Raw genomic sequence first — 21,677 nt, 5'->3', positions numbered from 1 at the left:
ATTACTGCAACATCCTCTAATCATGCTGAAATACTGGCGATTCATGAAGCTAGTCGCGAGTGTTTTTGGCTGAGGAGTCTGATTCAATATATTCTATCATCATGTGGACTGATTGATCATAAGATAGCTCCAACTGTCCTGTTTAAAGATAATGCAGCATGCATTGCCCAACTTAAGGGTGGATACATCAAAGGTGATAGAACAAAGCATATTTCTCCCAAATTCTTCTTCACTCATGACCTTCAAAATCAAGGGACAATTGATGTCCAACAGATCCGCTCAAGTGACAATCTGGCAGATTTATTTACAAAGTCACTCCCAAAATCCTCCTTTAAAAGATTGGTACATGAGATTAGGATGCGCCGATTTCGAGACATTAAATGATGTCGGCAAGAGGGGGAGACTGTACTCTTTTTTCCTTGGTCAGGTTTTTTTTCCCATTGGGTTTTTCTTGACAAGGTTTTTAATGAGGCAGTCCCCATTACTAAAGGATATTGTACTCTTTTTCCTTTACTAAGATTTTTTCCCACTGGGTTTTTCTTTAGTAAGGTTTTAACGAGGCAATAATCCTAAATGGTCATCCAAGGGGGAGTGTTGTGATAAGGATAACTACGTGGATGCCCATTCCTATGAGAAGCTAACATTCTCAAGATAGATTATAATTAATAATGTTGAAGAAAGTTAGACTTTCACAAGTATAAATAGAAGGCTTGATCAGAAGCCATTTACACATCAATAAAAGCATTTTTTCTCTCTCTACGAAGCTTTTCTTTCTCTTCATATTATAAATATAGTATTAATATATAAATCATAGTTATTATGGTAGGATGATATTAATAATAGTGAATATTAATACTAGAGTCTTTCATTTATATTTCTTTATTTTATCTTCCTTATTTAGTTATTTTATAACAATTGATTGCTTACTCTTGCATTGTTTTATTTATTTCTCCTATCATTTTACTTTTTATTACATTTTCCATAAACGATGTTATAGTCCTCCAAATGGTACAAGAAAAAACTATACATCTTAGCTTGTTGGATAAAGATTACAGAAATCTTGTTTACCTCTAACCTTTGATTTATCTCAGCCTTAGCTTTTTTGACATTAAAGTCCAAGACTTGCAAAGAAGACTAAAACATGGACATGGACATTAAGTCATACGAAAAAAGAGAAGGAGTAGATATATACATGTTTATTTGACAAACACCATTACAAAGTGAAAACTAAGAGGCGATGATATGTTTATTACTACTAGCTATAGTAATAATTAACACACACAATAAAGTAGAGGAAGGAGTTTATGCAAGCCTTGATTAATTTCATTATTAACAGCACTAGGACCACGTTAACTTGGAACTCCTCCTCCTCCTCTTCCTCCAAAACCAGCTCTTGCTCCCTTAAAAGCCTTCTAGTGGCTGTGGCTCCTTTCACTACCTGAAATATTAAACCATTATTTGTAAACCATATTGAAGGAGCTGAGTACTCTATCTTACCTTTGATTGCTGCGTAGCTGAAGAGAGCAGGAAGGCCATGCAAGCCAAAAGTAACAATGCAATAAAAGCGCCCTTCCCCTTCATGCTGTGATTATTGAACACTTGTTTACAATCTACTTATCTCTAAAGAGACAAGCAAAATTGGATGAACAGATCTTACAAAAATTAATCAAGAGAGGATTGGCAAAGTTAGCAAAAGCACTTAAGCACATGCAGATCATTAGATCAGACTAATACATGAAAATTCAGGAGATGAATAAGCACTTAAAAAGCAAGTAACATGCGGTTAGAGTTAGACCACTCAAGTACACATTTTCACAATGACTATTACATCAATCAACCCTAGAAATGAAATCTGAAGCATCCATGCAAAACAAAAGTGATAAGCACATACCAAAAAGCAAGAAAAATAAAAACTTTGCACCAAATCACCCTTTGAATGACACAAGAAAAAGTAGCAAACATGAAAGCAAAGACAAAAGGAGACTGAGATAGAAGAACACAGACCTGAACACGAGGAATTCAGAGAGAGAGATGAAGAGATGAGAGAATGGAGTGAGAGTATATAAAGATGGTATGGGAAGGAGTGATTCTTCTTCACTTGGGTTGTATTTTTTTTAATAATTAATATTATTAGTTTGATTTAATGGGAAATGAAAATGCTTAGCTTGTCTAGAAAAGCTCTTCAACTTTCGAAATCGACATCAAAGACCAACCTTGCACTCTACCCCACCATTCTTCAATTTATCATCTCCACGCAAATACTAATATTTAATAGGAGCCAGTATTTGTGCAAATAGTTAATTTTCTAGTGTAGTAATAAAACTAAAAATGGTTAATGATACTCATTGTACGAAACTTGATCCTTTTGTCTTCCGATCTTTTATGTATTTCATTGATGATGACATCTACTTTGTTTTATCACCCTTTTCTTTCTTTGTTATTACTCTAGTCTTCAGCTCCCATTGCTTTTTGCTTTGCTCGAGAAAAAACAAGATCATTCATGAGAATAATAAAAGTGTAGTTTCTGTTCACGAGGAATTGAGAAAGAGAGAGATGGAGAATGTGAAGGATGAAGAGATGAGAGAATGGAATGAGAGTATATGAATTCACATACATTTTCCTCCGTAATTTGATTTATAGCCGAAACAAAGCCAACACCCCCATGACCTAACAACAGCCATTCCACTAAAATTGTTCAAAAAGAGTAAAACTTTGAAAAGCAGAAGCTGCCATTCCCATTCCCTTCACTCTCTCTCTTTCTGTGACCCACACATCTTTTTCTACAAACTATGTTTCCTTCCTTCTTTTCTTTCTCACCTTCGTGCCTAGCTGACTCTTTTTCTTTCTTTTTCTTAAAGCTTTCGACTTTCTGAATCCAAAATGGCGACAACAATAATAGTTTGGACCACTCATACCGGAGGAATTCTAATTTTCAAGACAACTTTTGCCCATTAATTAACAAGAAAAAACTAGTTGGTTTTGTGATAGCTAAATGCACATTATTAGACATCTATATATGTATACATATACATGAAGATTAATAACTTGGTGAACTTGTGATAGATCTTTTAAGAGTGGCGACAAAAAGAATAAATGAATTACAGATCCTTGAAAACTACGTTAATAATTAATCAAGTTATGTACACTCAAGTTCTTGAAGTTTATGACCAATAAACTCATCACTGTTCACTGTCACCGAACTATACATATATGTTAGGAATATAAGTAGGAGAGATCTATATATTGAATAGATCATATGCATGCAAGTATGTCAAACTGATATTCAAATCCTGTACAATCAGCAAATTTATATGAATTTTAAAATAAAAAATTAAAAAATTAACTTAGTTGACTTGTTATATAGTTGGTCCTCTAATTTTTCTTTTTATGAAAAATTGTAATAAAAAGTAAAATAATAGGAGAAATAAATAAAACAAGAGTAAGCAATCAATGAGATATTTTAAATTATTTATTAGAATAATCAAAGGTATACATAAATATCGTACATAAAATAACATTAGGCATAATTTAAATAAATAATTTAAATAAAATAACATTAGGCATAAAATAACATTAGGTATACATAATATTTTTTTAAATAAATAATTTAAATATTTTATTTACAGATATAAATAATTTGTAGCATATTTACTAATTTTTATTTTATTTGCATATTTCGTTTTCTATGTGAATAAATCAATATATGGAATTTGAAAAAAAAATACATATAACTCATTATGTATTTATAAATATAAAAATAATCATTTTTAAAATATTTAAATTATTTATTTAAAAAAAATCCTACTAGAATCCTAATTTATAAATTTTACAAAAAAGTTCAAAAACACAGCTGGTACAAATAAATGCTTTGATATGCTAATATTGGATTGAAATAATGCATATTATTGTTTTGGAAATAACGACAGAGAAAAAGAAAAATATCAGACCATTATTTGAATTGTAAATGGAAATTTAGCAAAATTATGCATTGTTCAACTCATCTTTGCAAAAGAGTTGACACCATATTCAGAGCCCTATTGCATTACCCAAAATAGCTTTCTTCCATAATTATCAAAAGCATGGCTAAATCCAACAAACACACTTGGACAAAGCAAATTAAGCCCAAAAAGTAAACGGAACATGCATTATCATATTCATGTCAAGTACTCTTCTTCAAAGTTGAAGAGGCAAGGAGAGAAGAAGAAGAATTGTTCTGAGAGTTGCATAGGTTAAACGAAAATCTAGATTCTCCTATAAACTCACAAGAAAAAGTTTACCAAAAATTTATACAACAGAACAACAAAGTCTTATGTTGTTAGATAAATTACATAAATAAAAAAATATTATTGTATTTTATTATATATCATGTTTATAATAATTAATCTTTCTTTAATTTTTATACAATAATTCCTGGATAAAAAAATGCACTATGATTCTATATTTAAATAGAATTTGAATATTAATTTTTTATTAACAATTAACTAACTTTTTTATTTAATTTTTTTGTATAAAAATAATTTAAACCTTTAATTTTATTATTTATTATTTAATTGTTGGTTAAAAAAATTTATTTTCTAGCCAAACCTGATTGAGGTCACCTTATTATGTCCTTTTCACTCTAAACCCAAAGTCTTTGTCTACTTTAATTTTATGGCTTTCTATCGTACTTTGAAATAGTTGAGATGCATTGTTGTGTTCCATTACTTCCATATAAGTCAAACCTAACCTTTTAAATAACAGGTACCTGATTTAGAATTTCACCATTTCGGATTTCCACACCCCAATTCACATCTTGTTGACTCAGGGACGGACACAGGGTATATATAGGAGGGGGGCACTTGCCCCCACTTAAATAAAAAAAAAATTATATATATATATATATATATATATATATATTTATTTATTTATTTATTCTTAATATAATTATATTTTTTGTCTCCACAAAAATTTATAAAATTCTGTCTTGAGATTTATGTTAAAAATAAATTTTTATTAAATTAAATATGTAACAATATTTATTTTGTTAAATTTAATTTAATATAAAAATAAAAAAGAAGTAAATAAATTAACTCAATAAAAAATTAATAAATAGTGTTAATATAATTTTTAAAACTAATTAATTAGTTAATTACCAAACTAAAATTCAGTTTTTTAAATATAAGTAAAATTATTTTTTTTTTCAAAAATTAGTTGAAATAAGAAAAAATAATATCTATCTATTAATTAATATTTTTTATTTTAAATTATATAATACTTTTTAATTTTATCTCTTAAATAATCTTGCTTGTAACAATTATTTTAGATTAAAAAGTATTTTATGTCATAAATATTATAACAAATAAACTTTCTAATCTAATAGGTGGTAATTAATATTTGAAAATTATAATGAGTAGTAGAACAATTATTTAAAAGCATTAAAGTTAATTTTGATATGTTAAAATATGTATATTTTTTTACATAATCATTTAATTACATTTATTCTTTTAGATAACTATTTAGGTAATAAATGTAAAAAAAGTATATTTTTTAATTATAATACATAATTAAGTAGATGCATAAAATCTTTAATCTGACAGTGTATCAAAATTAAATTAAAAAATATATAAAAAAATGTAATTATTTAAAAAAATAAAAATAATTATAAATTAAATTTATATTATTTTATATAAAAATACTTTTTATATACAGATTTTTTTTTATATTTACTATTTATATATAAATCTAGTTTCAAATTATAAATACTAGTGTATTAATAAACGTTAACATGTCAATTAATTTACTCTTTTTTTTTATTGAATATATATAAAAATAAATAAAAATAAAGTTAATTAGAATGACAAGTTATTTAAAATTTAATTAAGATATTTTAAGTTTAAAATGACAAATTAGTTAGTTAGATATTTTTATCCTCACTCCTAAATTTTTCTGGATAAGTTAGTGTTGTTGAGCTATGTCTATAATATATAGACTTGTTTATTATGCTCATCATGCATGTCCGCACGCACATCATGTCAAATAAATGTGGATAATTATAACAGCCAGGTCGAGGTTCCCATATTCATCTAAAAAAGGATATGATAAACTAGTATGATATTTTGGTGGGTTAATGTGATAAATATTTTGGGTTTAATTTGAGTTTCTATAATAGAAAAATAAATCTTTGTTGAAAGAATATTATCATATCCCAGTTCAACTCAATAGAATAGGGTTAGAGTTCAAACTTTTAGAATATATTATGGTCCATGCATGCATGGGGAAATTCTAAAGAATCATCCCATGAATATGCTAAAATGACGGAAAGTTATTATATATATAATGAAGAAAGGCTTTGATTTTTATGAAAGGTTGATCCATGCATTTATGGGGTAAATTTCTTAATTCTCAATCTTATATTATGCATTTTAGAATAATTTATATACATAATTATGTCTACAGGAGATAAATAAATAAAAAAATAATCTAAAGGTATATTTGTACTTTTACAAAAAAAAAAAAAAATTGGCCATTCTCCCTAAATATTTTATAAAAGCTTTTACAAAACTCATTTATGATCACTTCGAAAAACTTAGAAGGATGGTCACTTTGAAAAACGGTTTTAGCGATCAAATGTGAGCTTCTACATATTGCACACATGATGATAACGTGCAAATATATTCCATATCTTTAATTTGTTCTTCTACTAGTTATGTCTATTAGTAGACACTTGTTAAATAGATTAATTGATACTTGGTTTATTTAAAAATAAATAATGTCTCTTCTATTTTTTTAAATTTATTGAAAAATAATTGCTTTTCTTAGTAGTTTCATCATCGCCGAATTAAGTTATTGGTGCAAAAATCTACATAAAGTAGTAGTGCTCTTGGTTCACCAATTTAAAAATAAAATTTTGAAACAAATTTTAATTAAGTGACTTTGAGCTAATATTATTGTAGACTAATTAAACATAAAAAGATAAATAAATTAAAAATAATATATATATAATTTAAAAAATACGTTAGCTGATGAGTTTCGAAATGATATTAGTTTAAAAGCATATTTAAAAATATATAGTTTTTTCTTGTACCATTCAAAAGAATATAACATTATTTATGAAAACGGTTTTGTTAGAGAATCAATTAGGAGTGAAATTAACTCTAATTAATTAGTTAAAAAATAAATTTATTACCAAAAAATAAAAATAATCTTTCACTATTCTAATATTTTGAATTTTAAAATAAAAAATAAAAAAATTAACTTAGTTGACTTGTTATATAGTTAGTTCTCTAATTTTTCTTTTTATAAAAAATTGTAATAAAAAATAAAATAATAGGAGAAATAAATAAAACAAGAGTAAGCAGCAATCAATGAGATATTTTATTTTATTTATTAAAATAATCAAAGGTATACATAAATATCGTACATAAAATAACATTAGGCAATTAGCATTTTATATTAGCAATGATAATAAGATTAAGATGGGCTGTGACATAAACATGGACATAATTTGATAATTATTGTTGTTTTGGGAAATGATAAAACTGACCCAACCCAAAAACAAAACTATACAATTCTTCCACATATATATTTTTTTTATCATATTAAAAGTATTATTTGGAAATTTCCTTGTTGGGACAGGGAGATGCTACATCTTGATGGATGAGTGCACTATACAAAAATTGGACCCTGATTTAATACTTGTGTCTTGTTTCATTTGTTGTTTTTCATGAATTTAATGTGTGTAAGTCCGGTTCTTCTACCACCCTAAATTAAATAGCCCCACCCCAAAATCCTACTACTGTGACGCTAAGCTATAGATAGAAGCAATTTCAGAAGTGAAAAGTTACATTGAAGCCGGATATATCTCTAAAGGGCAAATGACTTTAAACTAAGTGCATTTAAAAATGTGTTGAATGTTCCAAATAAAAAATTGCAACGTTAAAATCTCAAATTATCTTTTTATATAAATTGAATTGAATAAATTTAAATAATTTAGCAAAACAAATAGTAAATCGAATTTAAATGATTCGATTTAGGTAATAGGCAAAGTTTAATGAAAATCGAATCAAATCAATTCGATTTAAATATGAACTTAAATCGAATTTAATAGATTCAATTTATGAATGAACGTAAATTGAATGAATTAAATTTAATTTACATATAATTCGAATCAATTTGATTCGATTTAGTACGTGTTTTAATAAATCGAACTCACTCAATTCGATTTATATAAAAATTTCGTTTGAAATTTTGACGTTGCATTTTTTTTATTTAGGATATTCAAGACAAATTAAAATGCATTGGAGTTAATCAAGTCATTTGCCTTATCCCTAAACGCTTTACATACTTTTATTTATTTAGTTTTTGTTTTTTTTCCATATATATTAGTTTATGTTTCTCTTTCAGACCTGTAAGCGTAATATTCAAGGAATTCAATTCACACACAACCACCCTTTGCTATACTTGATCATATACTCATCCGTCCATACTTCATATATAGTATCAGAATATTTTGATTATTTTTTAATTTTTTTATGTTTCAAAATATTTGTTTTAACTAATTTTAAAAAACTATTTTTTAATTTATCTTTAACAAGTATATATGTAATTTTAAAAATGCAGTTGTAGTATTAATGGGATGTACGCAATTTTTTGTTATTAATATTTTAATTTTTTTTTAATTTTATCATAAAATTAGTTCTCTCAAAAATTTAAATTGATAAAAAACGATACATGAATGATTATATTTTTAATATGCTTCTTCGTATATACTGGCTTACACTCTTAGTTTAATCAATACACTCATATGTTTAAATAATAGTTAATTTAAAAATTAATTATTTATAAAATTACATCACTATTTTCACCTAAAAAATTAAATAATTATTTTTATTACTATAATATCTCACTAATTAACTAGGTTGGTACAACAATTATATATATATATATATATATATATATATTGGAAAACTATATGATAATAAGTATAATTAATTAATTATTTATACGAATTAATATTAGAATAGTGGAAGATTATTTTTATTTTATTTGTAATAAATTTATCTTTTAACTAATTAATTAGAATTGATTTCACTCCTAATTGATTCTCTAGCAGAACCGTTTTCATAAATAATGTTATACTCTTTCAAATGGTAGAAGATAGAAGAAACAATATATCTTAGCTTGTTGGATAAAGGTTACAGAGAAATCTTCTTTAATTTGTGTTCATTGAAACATTAGGATTGGAGAAAATAAATGGTTTCTATTCTTCGGTCATAAATGGCTTCTGATTTCTTAGGTGAAGTTTGCCGAGGTTGATGTGTGATGTTAAATTTGTCAATAAATCTAATGGTATTCAACCCATTTTTTGTAGTGTCTCCTCCCCTTCCTTTATATTAGTTCATATGGCTTTTATAAAGTAAAAAAAAAATTACTCCATAAATGCAAATTGAAGCAAGAAATTGTGACTGAAGTATGTGTAAGAGTGGTAAAGTAGTCTTCATCTCTTAAATTGCCATACCTAAGTTTAATACTCGGCAGCAACTGAGTTGTTATTTATAATTGTAATGTGTGTAAGTGAGTATGTGTGTGTAAGACAAAAAAAAAAAAAAGGTTAACACTCGTAGCCATGATTTGATGAGAATTTTCAATAATAACATACCAGTGAGCTAGTTATGTTATTCAAAGCCTTCATGCTGCAATATTTTTTGTAAGATTTTGGTGGATTAATAAGTTGGTGTATATTGGTTAAATTAAAGAAAGCTGATATGTAGAAAAGAATATAGGGAGATGCTAGGGGGACAATAATTTTGGAAACAATATGAACAACGGGCCTTAATAGTTAGCCCAATTAGATTAATAACATAAGTATACTGATAAACACTCCATTTCTTAAATCCTAATTTTAATTATCTTAATTAATATCATTGTAATCATCCCATCCACTCCCCTTTTCTTTGACCCAACAGTCAAAACCTTTCCCCTTCCTTAATTTTCGAACACCCTTCAGGAAAGGAAACATTAATCTTCCTTCCCCGCTGTTTCGAACGGCATTGACGAAGGAGGACCTTCCCCATTAGCCGCTCCTTTTTTGCTACTACCCGTAGTTCATCCTACCAATCGCCGTACCGAGCATCCACCAGCGCCTCCATTGCGAAGACCACCAGCAGCAGAGGAGAATCCCTGGCCCCCTCGAGTGGAAATCGCCCAGAAACCTCCGGCGTTGGCCTTTAACCGCAGTCTCCCTAGGTTGTAGCCGTTGCATGTTCGCCTTGGTTGGAGTCATTAACGGGTGCAACAAGAGAAGTCGTGGGGTGTGTTTCTCTTCCCAGATTGAAGGTCAGAGAACCGATAACCGTATATTGAATGTTTAGATGTTTACAGTAACTTTTATGTTCTGGCTGCTTGGAAGGGTTTTGTTGCTTTCGAAAATTCTTGGGTCTGTTTGACTTATCCTTTTGTTTGTGAACAAAATGTAGTGGGAAGGAATAATGATACGTACATGTTTATGAGCATCCGGATTTTCGCGTCTTGTATTTTAACGAGTTACTGTATTTGGTTTTGTTTTGCCTTCGGTTATTAGTAAGTCAGCAATTCATATGAGGCACGTGCTATGAATATGTTGCTTTGTGAGTTGTTTAATGAATATAGATAGGATGGTCAATTTATTCATTAACGTATGGTTGAAAATTTTTTCCAGGTGATTGTAACTTGGTTGATGATGTTTAAATTTTTTTTTTTCATTCCAAAACTTAACCTAAGAGGATGTCAAAATTTAGAAACTATTAAATACTCTGATTATGAATATTTGATAAAGAAGAGATAGGCTTGAATTGGAATCCTGTTGGTTTATTTTACATAAAAATTGTAAATATAATTTGGGATAAATTTACTTTTTTCTAGTATTAGCTAAAAGTGTATTTTACTTCATCCTCAAATGTCCACTTGCATTTTGATCCATTTGATTGGAATGGATATAAGTAAAAGTACTTTTGGCGTTAAATCTAACTGTGCAAAGACTATATTTACATGTTGATCAGCATATTTGATAACCATCCCAATCAATATTAGGACATATTTTGGTGACTTACGTAATTAGAACTTCAATTTTTAATTACTATGTTTACAAGGATCTTGTTTAACATTTAATTTTTTTTAAACTGATTATGCACTCTCACTCCAATCGACTGTGGGGGTGTTATGCTGTTGATTTTGATATGTTTATTTTTTTTTAAATTATAGCATGAATAGTAATATCAAATGGTTCATGGTTCCTTGGATTAAGGCAAAGATGTTTGAAATTTGTTGGAGCCTGGCTTGAAATTTTAGTGTTTTCTTTGTCTGTTTCTGGTTCATACGATGGACGTTAATTTCTATAAATAACAGGTGTTCAATTTTGTAAGAAATGATGGATTGAGAAAATGTGACATGATCTACATCATTTAGGTAGTACTTGCTGATGTTGCTAAAGCTGGTCAATATTAGGACTTGTTTTGGTGATTTGGGTACTTAGAAGTTCAATTTTTTAAAGCAGCTACGTTTGCAAGGACTTTTGTAACTTGAATTTTTTTAAAACTGCCTATGTACTCTTACTGCACACGACTGTGGGTGTTATGCCTTTGTACTCTTATTGCCTATGTACTCTCACTACATTGTAATTCTTATTTTATTCATTAACCCAGGGGTAAAAATTTTTCCCAAGTGTTTGCAAGTTGGTTGACAAAGTTAATTTTTTTTTTCATTCCAAAACCTAACATAAGAGGCTGTCAAAATTTAGAAACGGTTAAATACTCTGATTATGAATATTTGATAAAGAAGAGATAGGCTTGAATTGGAATCCTGTTGGTTTATTTTACATAAAAATTGTAAGTATAATTTGGGATAAATTTATTTTTTTCTAGTATCAGCTAAAAGTGTATTTTACTTCATCCTCAAATGTCCACTTGCATTTTGATCCATTTGATTGGAATAGATATAAGTAAAAGTACTTTTGGTGTTGAATCTAACCGTGCAAAGACTATATTTACATGTTGATCAGCATATTTGATAACCATCCAAATCAATATTAGGACTTGTTTTGGTGACTTACGTAATTAGAACTTCAATTTTTAATTGCTATGCTTACAAGGATCTTGTTTAATATTTAATTTTTTTTAAACTGGCTATGTACTCTTACTCCAATCGACTGTGGGGTGTTATGCTGTTGATTTTGATATGCTTATTTTTTTTAAAATTATAGCATGAATAGTAATATCAAATGGTTCATGGTTCCTTGGATTAAGACAAAGATGTTTGAAATTTGTTGGAGCCTGGCTTGAAATTTTAGTGTTATTTTCTTTGTCTGTTTCTGGTTCATATGATAGACGTTAATTTCTATAAATAACAGGTGTTCAATTTTGTATGAAATGATGGATTGAAAAAATGTGACATGATCTACATCATTTAGGTAATACTTGCTGATGTTGCGAAAGCTTAAGACTTGTTTTGGTGATTTAGGTACATAAAAATTCAATTTTTTAAAGCAGCTACTTGCAAGGACCTTTTGTAACTTGAATTTTTTTAAAACTGTCTATGTACTCTTACTGCACACCACTGTGGGTGTTATGCCTTTGTACTCTTACTGCCTATGTACTCTCACTACATTGTAATTCTCATTTTATTCATTAACCCATGGTTAAAAATTTTTTCCAAGTATTTGCAAGTTGGTTGACAAAGTTAAAATTTTTTTTTCATTCCAAAACCTAATAACAGACAACTCTTAAGTTTTATAAATAAACACCCGAAACCTATAGATATAACCATACTCTATCTTACTAAGCCGACCATCCGCGATATACCACTAAGACACCATTCGTAATACACACTAAAAAAAACAATTCGCAATCCACAGGCAAAAATCATACTGGCACAATTAGAAATAACCATCCACGAACCTAAGCCAGTGAACATCCATATTATAACTATTGTAAGTAATAACATGCAATTTTGTATCCACACTAAAAGTAACCATCCACTCACCTAATAACGCGAACATCCACATTATAAATCCTGTAACTAATCACTAGCCATTCGTAATCAACATTAAAAGTAACCATCCAGTAATATATTGAGGTGAACATCCACATCATAACTCGTGAATAATAACATTCCATTTGTGATACACACTAAATAACCATCCAGAAACAAATAGAAATAACCATATGCAAACCTACTAAACCGAACATCCGCTTTATTTATCTTAGTTACTAAGACACTCGTATATAAAAAAAATAACCATGCACAAGCCTAAGGAATCGAACATCCATACTATATGACATTTAAATAATAAAAAAAATAGCTAATCCGATAAGAAGTAACCATCCAAACACCAAAAAAATAACAATCAATAACCATAGTAAAGCGAACATCCTAGACATGCCACTCGAAGTTAAAAGCACACAACATCCCAAATTTATTAAATGGTTAAAATACAGATTATACGACATGTATTTATGCAGACAGTATTCTACAACCAGTCAATCGACATCCAGAAAAGTATAAACAGGCCAGATACTTGAGTAGCATCAAGATAATGCCATGAAAATACCAATTTCATAATTTTCTTATCATAGAAAACCTAAACAAAGAAAATGACCATAAAACATACATATTGAGTTGTATGACCTAATAAAAGGGATCTCTAATATAACATAATGGATGCAATATCGTAAACAATCTAGGTATTGTCAAAGGAGTTTAAGAGCGACATGAATCTACCAAGTCCTTGCTTAGCAATCTGCTGAGCGGAAGCCTCCGAAGCTTGATTTGCAGCAGATTCTACACGATTATCCTGAAACAAACAAGCTCAATCAAAACCAACCCACTATCGACGTAACCAACCCAGTAATTTCCGTACATTCTATGGCCTACAATCAAACATACACAACGTAAGTAGATACTATAATAAAATATCAACTAAATAGAATTTATTAATACTATATCCAAAAATATGATATTAAAATTTATTAATATGCATGAATTAATCTAAAGTGGCACCTAATGAGTTAGTATTGTGTTAACTATTATTTATATACAGAATGCATAAATCCACCACATATCAGGTATCACTACACAAACTAAAATAGAGTCTTCTACTACCATGTAAACAGTCTCGTTATTAGCTCCTATAATTTTCTTCCATATTTATCCAAACTTGTTAGTGCACTGTGCATGCATGGTTTGATAGCATACAGATGGGGATTGTAACAATTTTAGTCGCAACCATGTGCAAAATTTTCATATTTAACACTATACATATATTCAAAACATGTCAGGGTGACCTATTAAAGAGGTATTGTAACACTTCATCATATCCAGTAAATAAATTTCTAACTTCATCTTCTTTAGAACTTTTCACATGATTCATTGAAACTAGTTATAAAAACTTAGTAAGAACCCAATCTGTAACTAGTAAGTAGTAACAACTAACTAGTACATTGTATTATAACATTTCACCATTCTAAAAATGTAATTTTTTTTCTCTTTTTAGGTAGAAAAAATTCAAACTAATCCTTTCACCCGATCATCCACTTATATATTACACTTTAACTAATAACCACATGAATGAACAAGAACACCATCCAAATTGTTCCGTTTGTAACAAAATATCATAATGGATTAAGAATGTTGAGCTTTTAATAACTATCTAATTTATATGAAAATAAACATACGTCTAAAAGAAACAAGATACATTGTTTACCTTGTCCAACTATTCACTTTCTCCGTCGAACGAATCACCGGTAAAAGAAACTGGCACGAGACAACTCGGTTCAACGGAATTGTGCTCTATTAAAATGGTTGTGATAGGTGAAGACCTTGGGCTGCAAGGATTGCAATGGTGGAGGCCTTGGGCTGCAGGAGCTGCACAGGGCGTGATCACGGTGACCTACGCCGGGCTGCACGGTGCACGGGTTGACGGGTGTAGTGAAAATTTTTTTTTTCTCCACTTGGGGGCTGCCGGACGTTGGAACAGGGAGGGAGGGCTGCGTGGGTGGGCTGGGAACCAAGAGATAGGGGATATGGTAAGGATAAGAAACGTGTGCTAGTTCCCAAGTTGGTATAATTAAATGGTTATTAGTATAATTAAATCCATTTTGACTTATCCTTTTAAATTTTGAAAAATGGTTATTAGTATAATTAAATTAATTATATCATTAGTTAAATTTATGAGTAATTTACATTTGTAACCCCATTATTCATATTGTTCACTAGAATTATTGTTCTCCTATACTTTTCCAAGAATATATATCGGAGAATGTTAGGTAAATAATGACTATTTTGAACAATATGAACAACCACCAATCAAATAAAAATATGGAAAAGTATGAGGAGCCACTAGAATATTTATACAATGTGTACAATAGAGGGTTAGGGGGTATTAGAGATATAATCATTAGTGTTACATTTTTCCATCAGCTAAAGCTTTTGGGATGAGTGGTATCATGACATGGTGGTCAAGAGTTTGATCCTTAGTGAACCCCAAATCAGTTTAATTTATGGTTATTTTAGATAGTATGGGGATGTTCATTTTGTAACTCAATAGCCCATTGTACACATTGTATAAATAGTCCATTGTCTTCCTAACGGGATCCAAAAAATACACTACACCCTAATTTAATACTACTAATTAAATTTATTCTTTTAACCCTATTAATTCACATTGTTTACACATTATTTAAAAATGTTGTTGGTTACCTATACTTTTTCATATATATCATACCCACAAATGGTAAAAGCCTTCTAGCGGCTCCTTTTACTACCTGGAATATTAAACCATTATTTGTTACAACACAAATTACAACTTATTACAACACAAATTAAACATGCAATGGGATGAATGACATGACATACAAACCTCAGAGCCAGTGACATGGTCATGGATCTTGGCTTCACGATCAGCACATGACACCTGATGCATGCAAATCAAATTAAAATAAATAAATAAAAGGGCAAATTAAAGATTATTTATTTAAATTCCTCAGCTCATCAATGTTATAGAGCACAACTACTATAGTACTATACTCTTACCTTTGCCATGCAGAAGAGCAACATCACAACCATGGTAGCATGAAGAAATTGTAGAGAGAAGCTATCATTTTCTTCTCCATTGTTATATATGGACTCTATGCAACTTGAAATGTGTCTTAGAGCTACTTACTACTATGTTTGAGAAGCTATCATTTTCTTCTCCATATGTTCAAATGTCTCAGCACAATTTTGGAAGTTTATTCAATAAAGCATATATAGCATGGTTAAAAAAGAAGGAAATTTTGATATAGGCAGATAGAAAATTCTTAGGTGGTTGGAGAATAAACCATGATACATGTGACGTCATTTGTTGAATTCACACACATTTTCTTCTGTAATTGATTTAGGCAAAGGAATTGAAACTAGAAATTCGATTATTATTATGATGATGAAATTGAACTATTGAAGAGAAAATTGGAATGTGGAATGTGAATGAGGCTGTTTGGGTTGTTATGGCTTTTGAGAAAGAGGGACAGGTTTACTTGTATAGTGGATCTGGTGAAAAAAATATTTGTTGATAAACTTGTGGGCCTTTTGGGTCTGTATTAAAAGTTGTAAAACACAGATGTATTTTGCAGCCTGATCCTAATTATTTTGATAGAATAAATATTGTCACTTCCATTAAAGTGACGAAATCGGTATGATGAACAAGTAAAAATTTATTAATCCTTAAATTAAAATAATAATCAAACATAATAAAAAACTGATTGCTATGAATATTTCCGGTTCAATAATTAAGAGGGTGCCTAAAAAGATACAATGCATAATAAGAGCAAACCCAAAATATAATAACAATAATTAAAATGAAAAAAAAAGACATATTTAGCTTTCTCATTTATGTAGATTCCATATGCCGTTTTATGCAACTTCAATATCCTCTTATTGGATGTATTAAAATTAAAATTTTGTTTCTGAAACAGAAATATAGAAAAAAAGAGATAGAGATGTAAAAAACAGAGATAATTATTGTCTTTGGGACATAAAAGAAGTAAAATTTTAAATTAGTTTTATTTTTTTTAAATAGTTATTTTAGTTCTTGATCACTACTTATTAGTTGTTAGTCTTTTAGTTCTTCATCATTATTTATTCGTTGTCAATCTCTGAATTTTTTAAATTGAGAGACAAATTAGCTCCTTTTTTTTTTTTTTTTTAACTTTGATTGTTTTAAAAAAGAATCGATGTGATATATCCGATGGTTTGAAAGTTTAGAGACAAACAACTAATAAAAAAATAGTTAAAGATTCCAGGAATCGCTTAAAAAAAAGTTTAGGAACTAATATAACTATTTCGTTTAATTATTTGGTGTATCGCACGGGTATATAGATACTAGTTTTCACAATAAAACATAGTTTTTTTTTCTTTTTTACTATCTCTGCAATTTATCTGAAAGAAAGTATCCAAACATAGCACTGTGATTGATGCATGTCAATGTTTTTTTCCTCCATAGTATTTTACTATTTTTCAACCAGGTAAGTCAAGAAGTAATTCGTGACAGATTTAAACTTTATTTAAGAGTTTGTCGCTGATTAGTTGGTTGACGAGAGTAGAATCACTGTCTCTTGTTTATTTTTTTTTTTCGGTAGGGTTATGTCAAATGTTTTTTTCTTTGGTCTAGATGTCAATGCTCTTTACCCTCTAATACATAGTAATCTTTTTATTATAAGCCCAATATTGTTTTTGTCCGGGCCTATTTAATTTTTTGGTCAAGGGGCCTATTTAATTTTAATTTTGTCAAACTCCAATATGTCTGATTTTTTCTAAGCCCAGGATGCTCGTGCGAAACTTCCAATCTACACGTTCATAGGGCTTAGCCCAAAAAAAAAAAAACATACATAGGGTTTCTAGTTTCTTCGTGAAGAAATGGAGCGCTATAAAAGCCTCTCTATTTAGGGTTTCAGCTTCAATCTAACGCGTTCAGTGAAGAGAAAGTCGTAGCCATGGGGAGGAGTAAGCATCCAAAACTCTTTACCAAAATCTTCATAGAATCTTTTATTTCTTAATTTCTGATTCTTATTGTTCCCGTTATTCGATCTGCATATGTTAATTTGGTTTTTGTTTATTAGCTAGGTTTATATGTTCTGTATAATTAAACAGTGTTTTTATTTTGTTTTTATAATCACACAAGTTGTTTGAATTAAGCAAGATGGTTTCATGTTTGTTTATGAAAGAAATGAAACTCCTTTAGCTAGCTTGTGGGAAACGGAGTATTGTTCAAGTGAGGATTTTTGTTGCTGCTACTAGGATTTACATAGTGGTTCATTCATTTGTTGTTGAAGTTACTATGAGATTGGTGTAAGCTGACTTGTGCCTCTAGAGAGATTGGCTGGAACTTTGTTTGTTTTGTTTTTATCTATGTTTGAATGAGGTGAAACATATAATTATTTTTTTTATGTTGAATCTTTTTTGGTTTGAATTGACCCGTAGCATCTAAGATACTTCTTTGATGCTTTCAAAAATGAAAAAACCTTTTGGCTCAAGGTTTGTCGTAATATTATGTTGGCCATGGTAGGTAGTCATTCCATGAAATATTTATGTTTATTCTAAGATTGCTTGGTGATAATTTCAATGAATATATATTCTCAATCCTATATAATCGTGAAAACAGTAGGATCGTGCATAGAGGGATTTATCTTCGTTCAAAGAATTTTTTAAGATCACTGATCACTGGACAAGCCTTTCTTTGTTTTGTATGATATCTATTTTATATTTTGTACCTTGTAGTATTTTCTATCAATTTCTCATTCTTATTGCTTATTGTTCTTTAACCAATATCTGAATGTTTGTTTGTTGTGTGGATCATTTGTAATGATTGAATTCTTTGTTTTTTTGGGGTTTGTACTGGTGTTCATCATTAGTCTGACTGTAGTGGTTAATGTTATTTGATGTAGGACCTGCTAGGTGTTATCGACAAATTAAAAACAAGCCATACCCCAAGTCACGGTTTTGCCGTGGTGTTCCTGATCCCAAGATCAGGATTTACGATGTGGGTATGAAGAAGAAGGGTGTGGATGAGTTCCCTTTCTGTGTCCACCTTGTTAGTTGGGAGAAGGAAAATGTCTCAAGTGAGGCACTGGAAGCTGCTAGGATTGCCTGCAACAAGTATATGGCAAAGTTTGCCGGAAAGGATGCTTTCCACTTGAGAGTCAGGGTTCATCCATTCCATGTTCTTAGGATCAACAAGATGCTTTCATGTGCTGGAGCCGATAGGCTTCAAACTGGAATGAGAGGTGCATTTGGAAAGCCACAGGGCACATGTGCTAGGGTGGCCATTGGGCAGGTCCTTCTTTCTGTTCGCTGCAAGGACAGCAACAGCCATCATGCACAGGAGGCTCTCCGTCGTGCTAAGTTCAAGTTCCCTGGTCGTCAAAAGATTATTATCAGCAGGAAGTGGTATGTATTTGTTACTTGAAGTTATGCATATTCGTGGACATGAATGCTCTCAGTTTTCTTCAATCCTTTAAAGTTGTAAATGTTGTGTTTATGTTACAGTTGTATTTTAGAATAATGTAACTGACTGCTTGGGGTTTTTCTTGTTATTATATTATCATTGTGTGACTCCTTGCGGATATCATAGTTCATCCGCATTGTTTAACTCATTATTCTTGTTTTAATCCTTACACAGGGGATTCACCAAGTTTAGCCGAGCTGATTATCTGAAATTCAAGTCAGAGAATAGGATTATGCCCGATGGTGTAAATGCACAGGTATACTTTGTTTTGATGTCAATAAAAGAAGTATCCAAGTACCCATGAACAGAGTGGGAGCATGTTTTGGAACAGATTTTGCATTCTGTATTCGCTTGATTATTTTATTTTATTATTTTAGTAGGATTTTAACTTTGAAGTTCCTTGTTTTTGGTTTTTTCAGCTCCTTGGGTGCCATGGACCATTGGCTAATCGTCAACCTGGAAGAGCATTTTTGCCGCCCAGTGCAACCGCTTAGTTATTGAGTCTGTTTATCTGGAAAATACTGAACAATAGTTTTGAAAGATTGAAGTTGTGTTTGTCACTTTCCCTTTGTATTGTATTAGAACTATGTCGGTTTATTTCAGCTTTGACATCACCTTGAATGGAATTATATTTCGTATCCTATTTTGTTATGATCCACTTTCAGTGTTTATATTTTGTTTGCATTTAATTATTGATAGTTATTGTTTGTCCATTCTATTCTCCGTCTATCCTTACCAGCTTCTTTACTTGTTTGTAAATTTTCCCGAGTTATGTTTCTTGTTCTGATTCTGTGGCTGGATTGACTTGTTTCAACATTGTTCACCGCATACCCTTCTTTTCGAAAGCGAATAATTTTGGCGCTGAGGTGATTCTTGTGAAAATGATCATGTTGTTATATTTGGCTCTTGAAGAATTACCATCGGGAAAAGTATAAATAATTTTTAATCAGTTAATTTATAAGGAAGTTTTCTGGTGACCAAGGTAGTAGTGGCCAAGGGTGATCAAAGATTGATCCACAAATAAGAAGTTAACATGTGGAATTGTTGATTACAATGAGTATTATTTTTAATATATGTTTTTGTGAATTACATTAAAATAAGGAGTCATAATTTTCACAAATTTTCAAAAAAAATTTTGTGGGCCTTTGACAATATAGACAAAAAATTGGAAAAGTTAAATTATAAAAAAAAAAACAAGAAAAATATAAATACACCGAAAAAAAAAGATAAACAAAAAATTGTGCGGTTAATAAAAATAAAAAACCAAATAAAAAAAAAAATAAGAAACTATGATATTAATTTAAAGTTTATAAAAAAATATTATTTTTTTATTTTTAAATTTACGTAATTAAATTCCAAATCAACAAATTGAGTAAAATCTCATTTAATTAAAATATAAAAAATTACGTAAATATAAAAATAATAAACAAAAAATTTTATAAACTTTAAATTAATGTCGTAGTTTTTTATTTTTTATTTTTTTTACTTAGTTTCTTATTTTTATTAACTGCACAGTTTTTTGTTTATCTTTTTTTTCGGTGTATTTATATTTTTCTTGTTTTTTTCTTATAATTTAGCTTTTCCCATTTTTTGTTTATATTGTCGAAGGCCTACAAATTTTTTTTTTTGAAAATTTGTGAAAATTATGCCTCCTTGTTTTAATGTAATTCACAAAAATATATTTTTAAAATGATTCTCATTATAATCAACCATTCCACATGTCAACTTCTTATTTGTGGGTCAATCTTTGGTCACCCTTAGCCACTACTACTTTGGTCACCAGAGAACTTCCCTTATAATTAATAATAATAATAATTAATTTGTATTTTTTTAATTAATAAATGTGAGGTGTTAATTTTTTATGAATTTATTTTTTTTAAAATAAAAATATTATTTTTTTTAAATTTATTTTAAAAAAATATTTTTATTATAATTATATTATAATTAATATTTATTGAGTAATGTATAATTATATTAATTTAAAAAATATTATTATAATTATATAAAATTAATATTTAATACATTATTAGTTAATAAAAATAAAGTGTTAATTTTTTATAAATTTATTTTTTTAAAAATGAAAGTACTACTCTCTCTTTTAAATTTATTTTAGAAAAATATATTATAATTATATTATAATATTATAATTATATTATAATTAGTATTTAATGAATAATGCATGATTATA

General features: G+C 29.1%; 1 protein-coding gene and 1 long non-coding RNA gene across 2 annotated transcripts; one reads left to right on the top strand and one right to left on the bottom strand.

Moving 5' to 3' along the window:
* Positions 1–1,153: 1,153 nt before the first annotated feature.
* On the bottom strand, positions 1,154–2,219 carry LOC107634983 (uncharacterized). The gene is made up of 3 exons (XR_001619071.3): positions 2,005–2,219; positions 1,498–1,652; positions 1,154–1,438 (listed from the first exon to the last, which is right to left on the bottom strand). It is a non-coding gene; the product is annotated as an uncharacterized LOC107634983 (long non-coding RNA).
* A 15,646-nt stretch (positions 2,220–17,865) lies between these two features.
* LOC107634982 (large ribosomal subunit protein uL16) lies at positions 17,866–20,140 on the top strand. Its single transcript, XM_088483473.1, has 4 exons — positions 17,866–17,988; positions 18,930–19,431; positions 19,664–19,745; positions 19,909–20,140. The coding sequence occupies exons 1-4, from the start codon at positions 17,979–17,981 to the stop codon at positions 19,981–19,983; spliced, it is 669 nt and encodes a 222-aa protein (XP_088339599.1). The 5' UTR covers positions 17,866–17,978; the 3' UTR covers positions 19,984–20,140.
* The last annotated feature ends 1,537 nt before the right edge of the window (positions 20,141–21,677 follow it).

This window comes from Arachis ipaensis, chromosome B4 (genome assembly GCF_059453495.1).
Source record: "Arachis ipaensis isolate K30076 ecotype BB chromosome B4, ASM5945349v1, whole genome shotgun sequence".
In the NCBI taxonomy this organism is placed as follows: Eukaryota; Viridiplantae; Streptophyta; class Magnoliopsida; order Fabales; family Fabaceae; genus Arachis; species Arachis ipaensis.
The sequence above is the reverse complement of the archived record's forward strand: the minus strand, read 5'-3'. Positions and strand labels throughout refer to the sequence as shown.

Coding starts and splice junctions, on each gene's coding strand:
- LOC107634982 (XM_088483473.1), top strand. Junction 19,432..19,663: donor ATTATTATCAGCAGGAAGTG/GTATGTATTTGT, acceptor ATCCTTACACAG/GGGATTCACCAAGTTTAGCC. Junction 19,746..19,908: donor CCGATGGTGTAAATGCACAG/GTATACTTTGTT, acceptor TGGTTTTTTCAG/CTCCTTGGGTGCCATGGACC.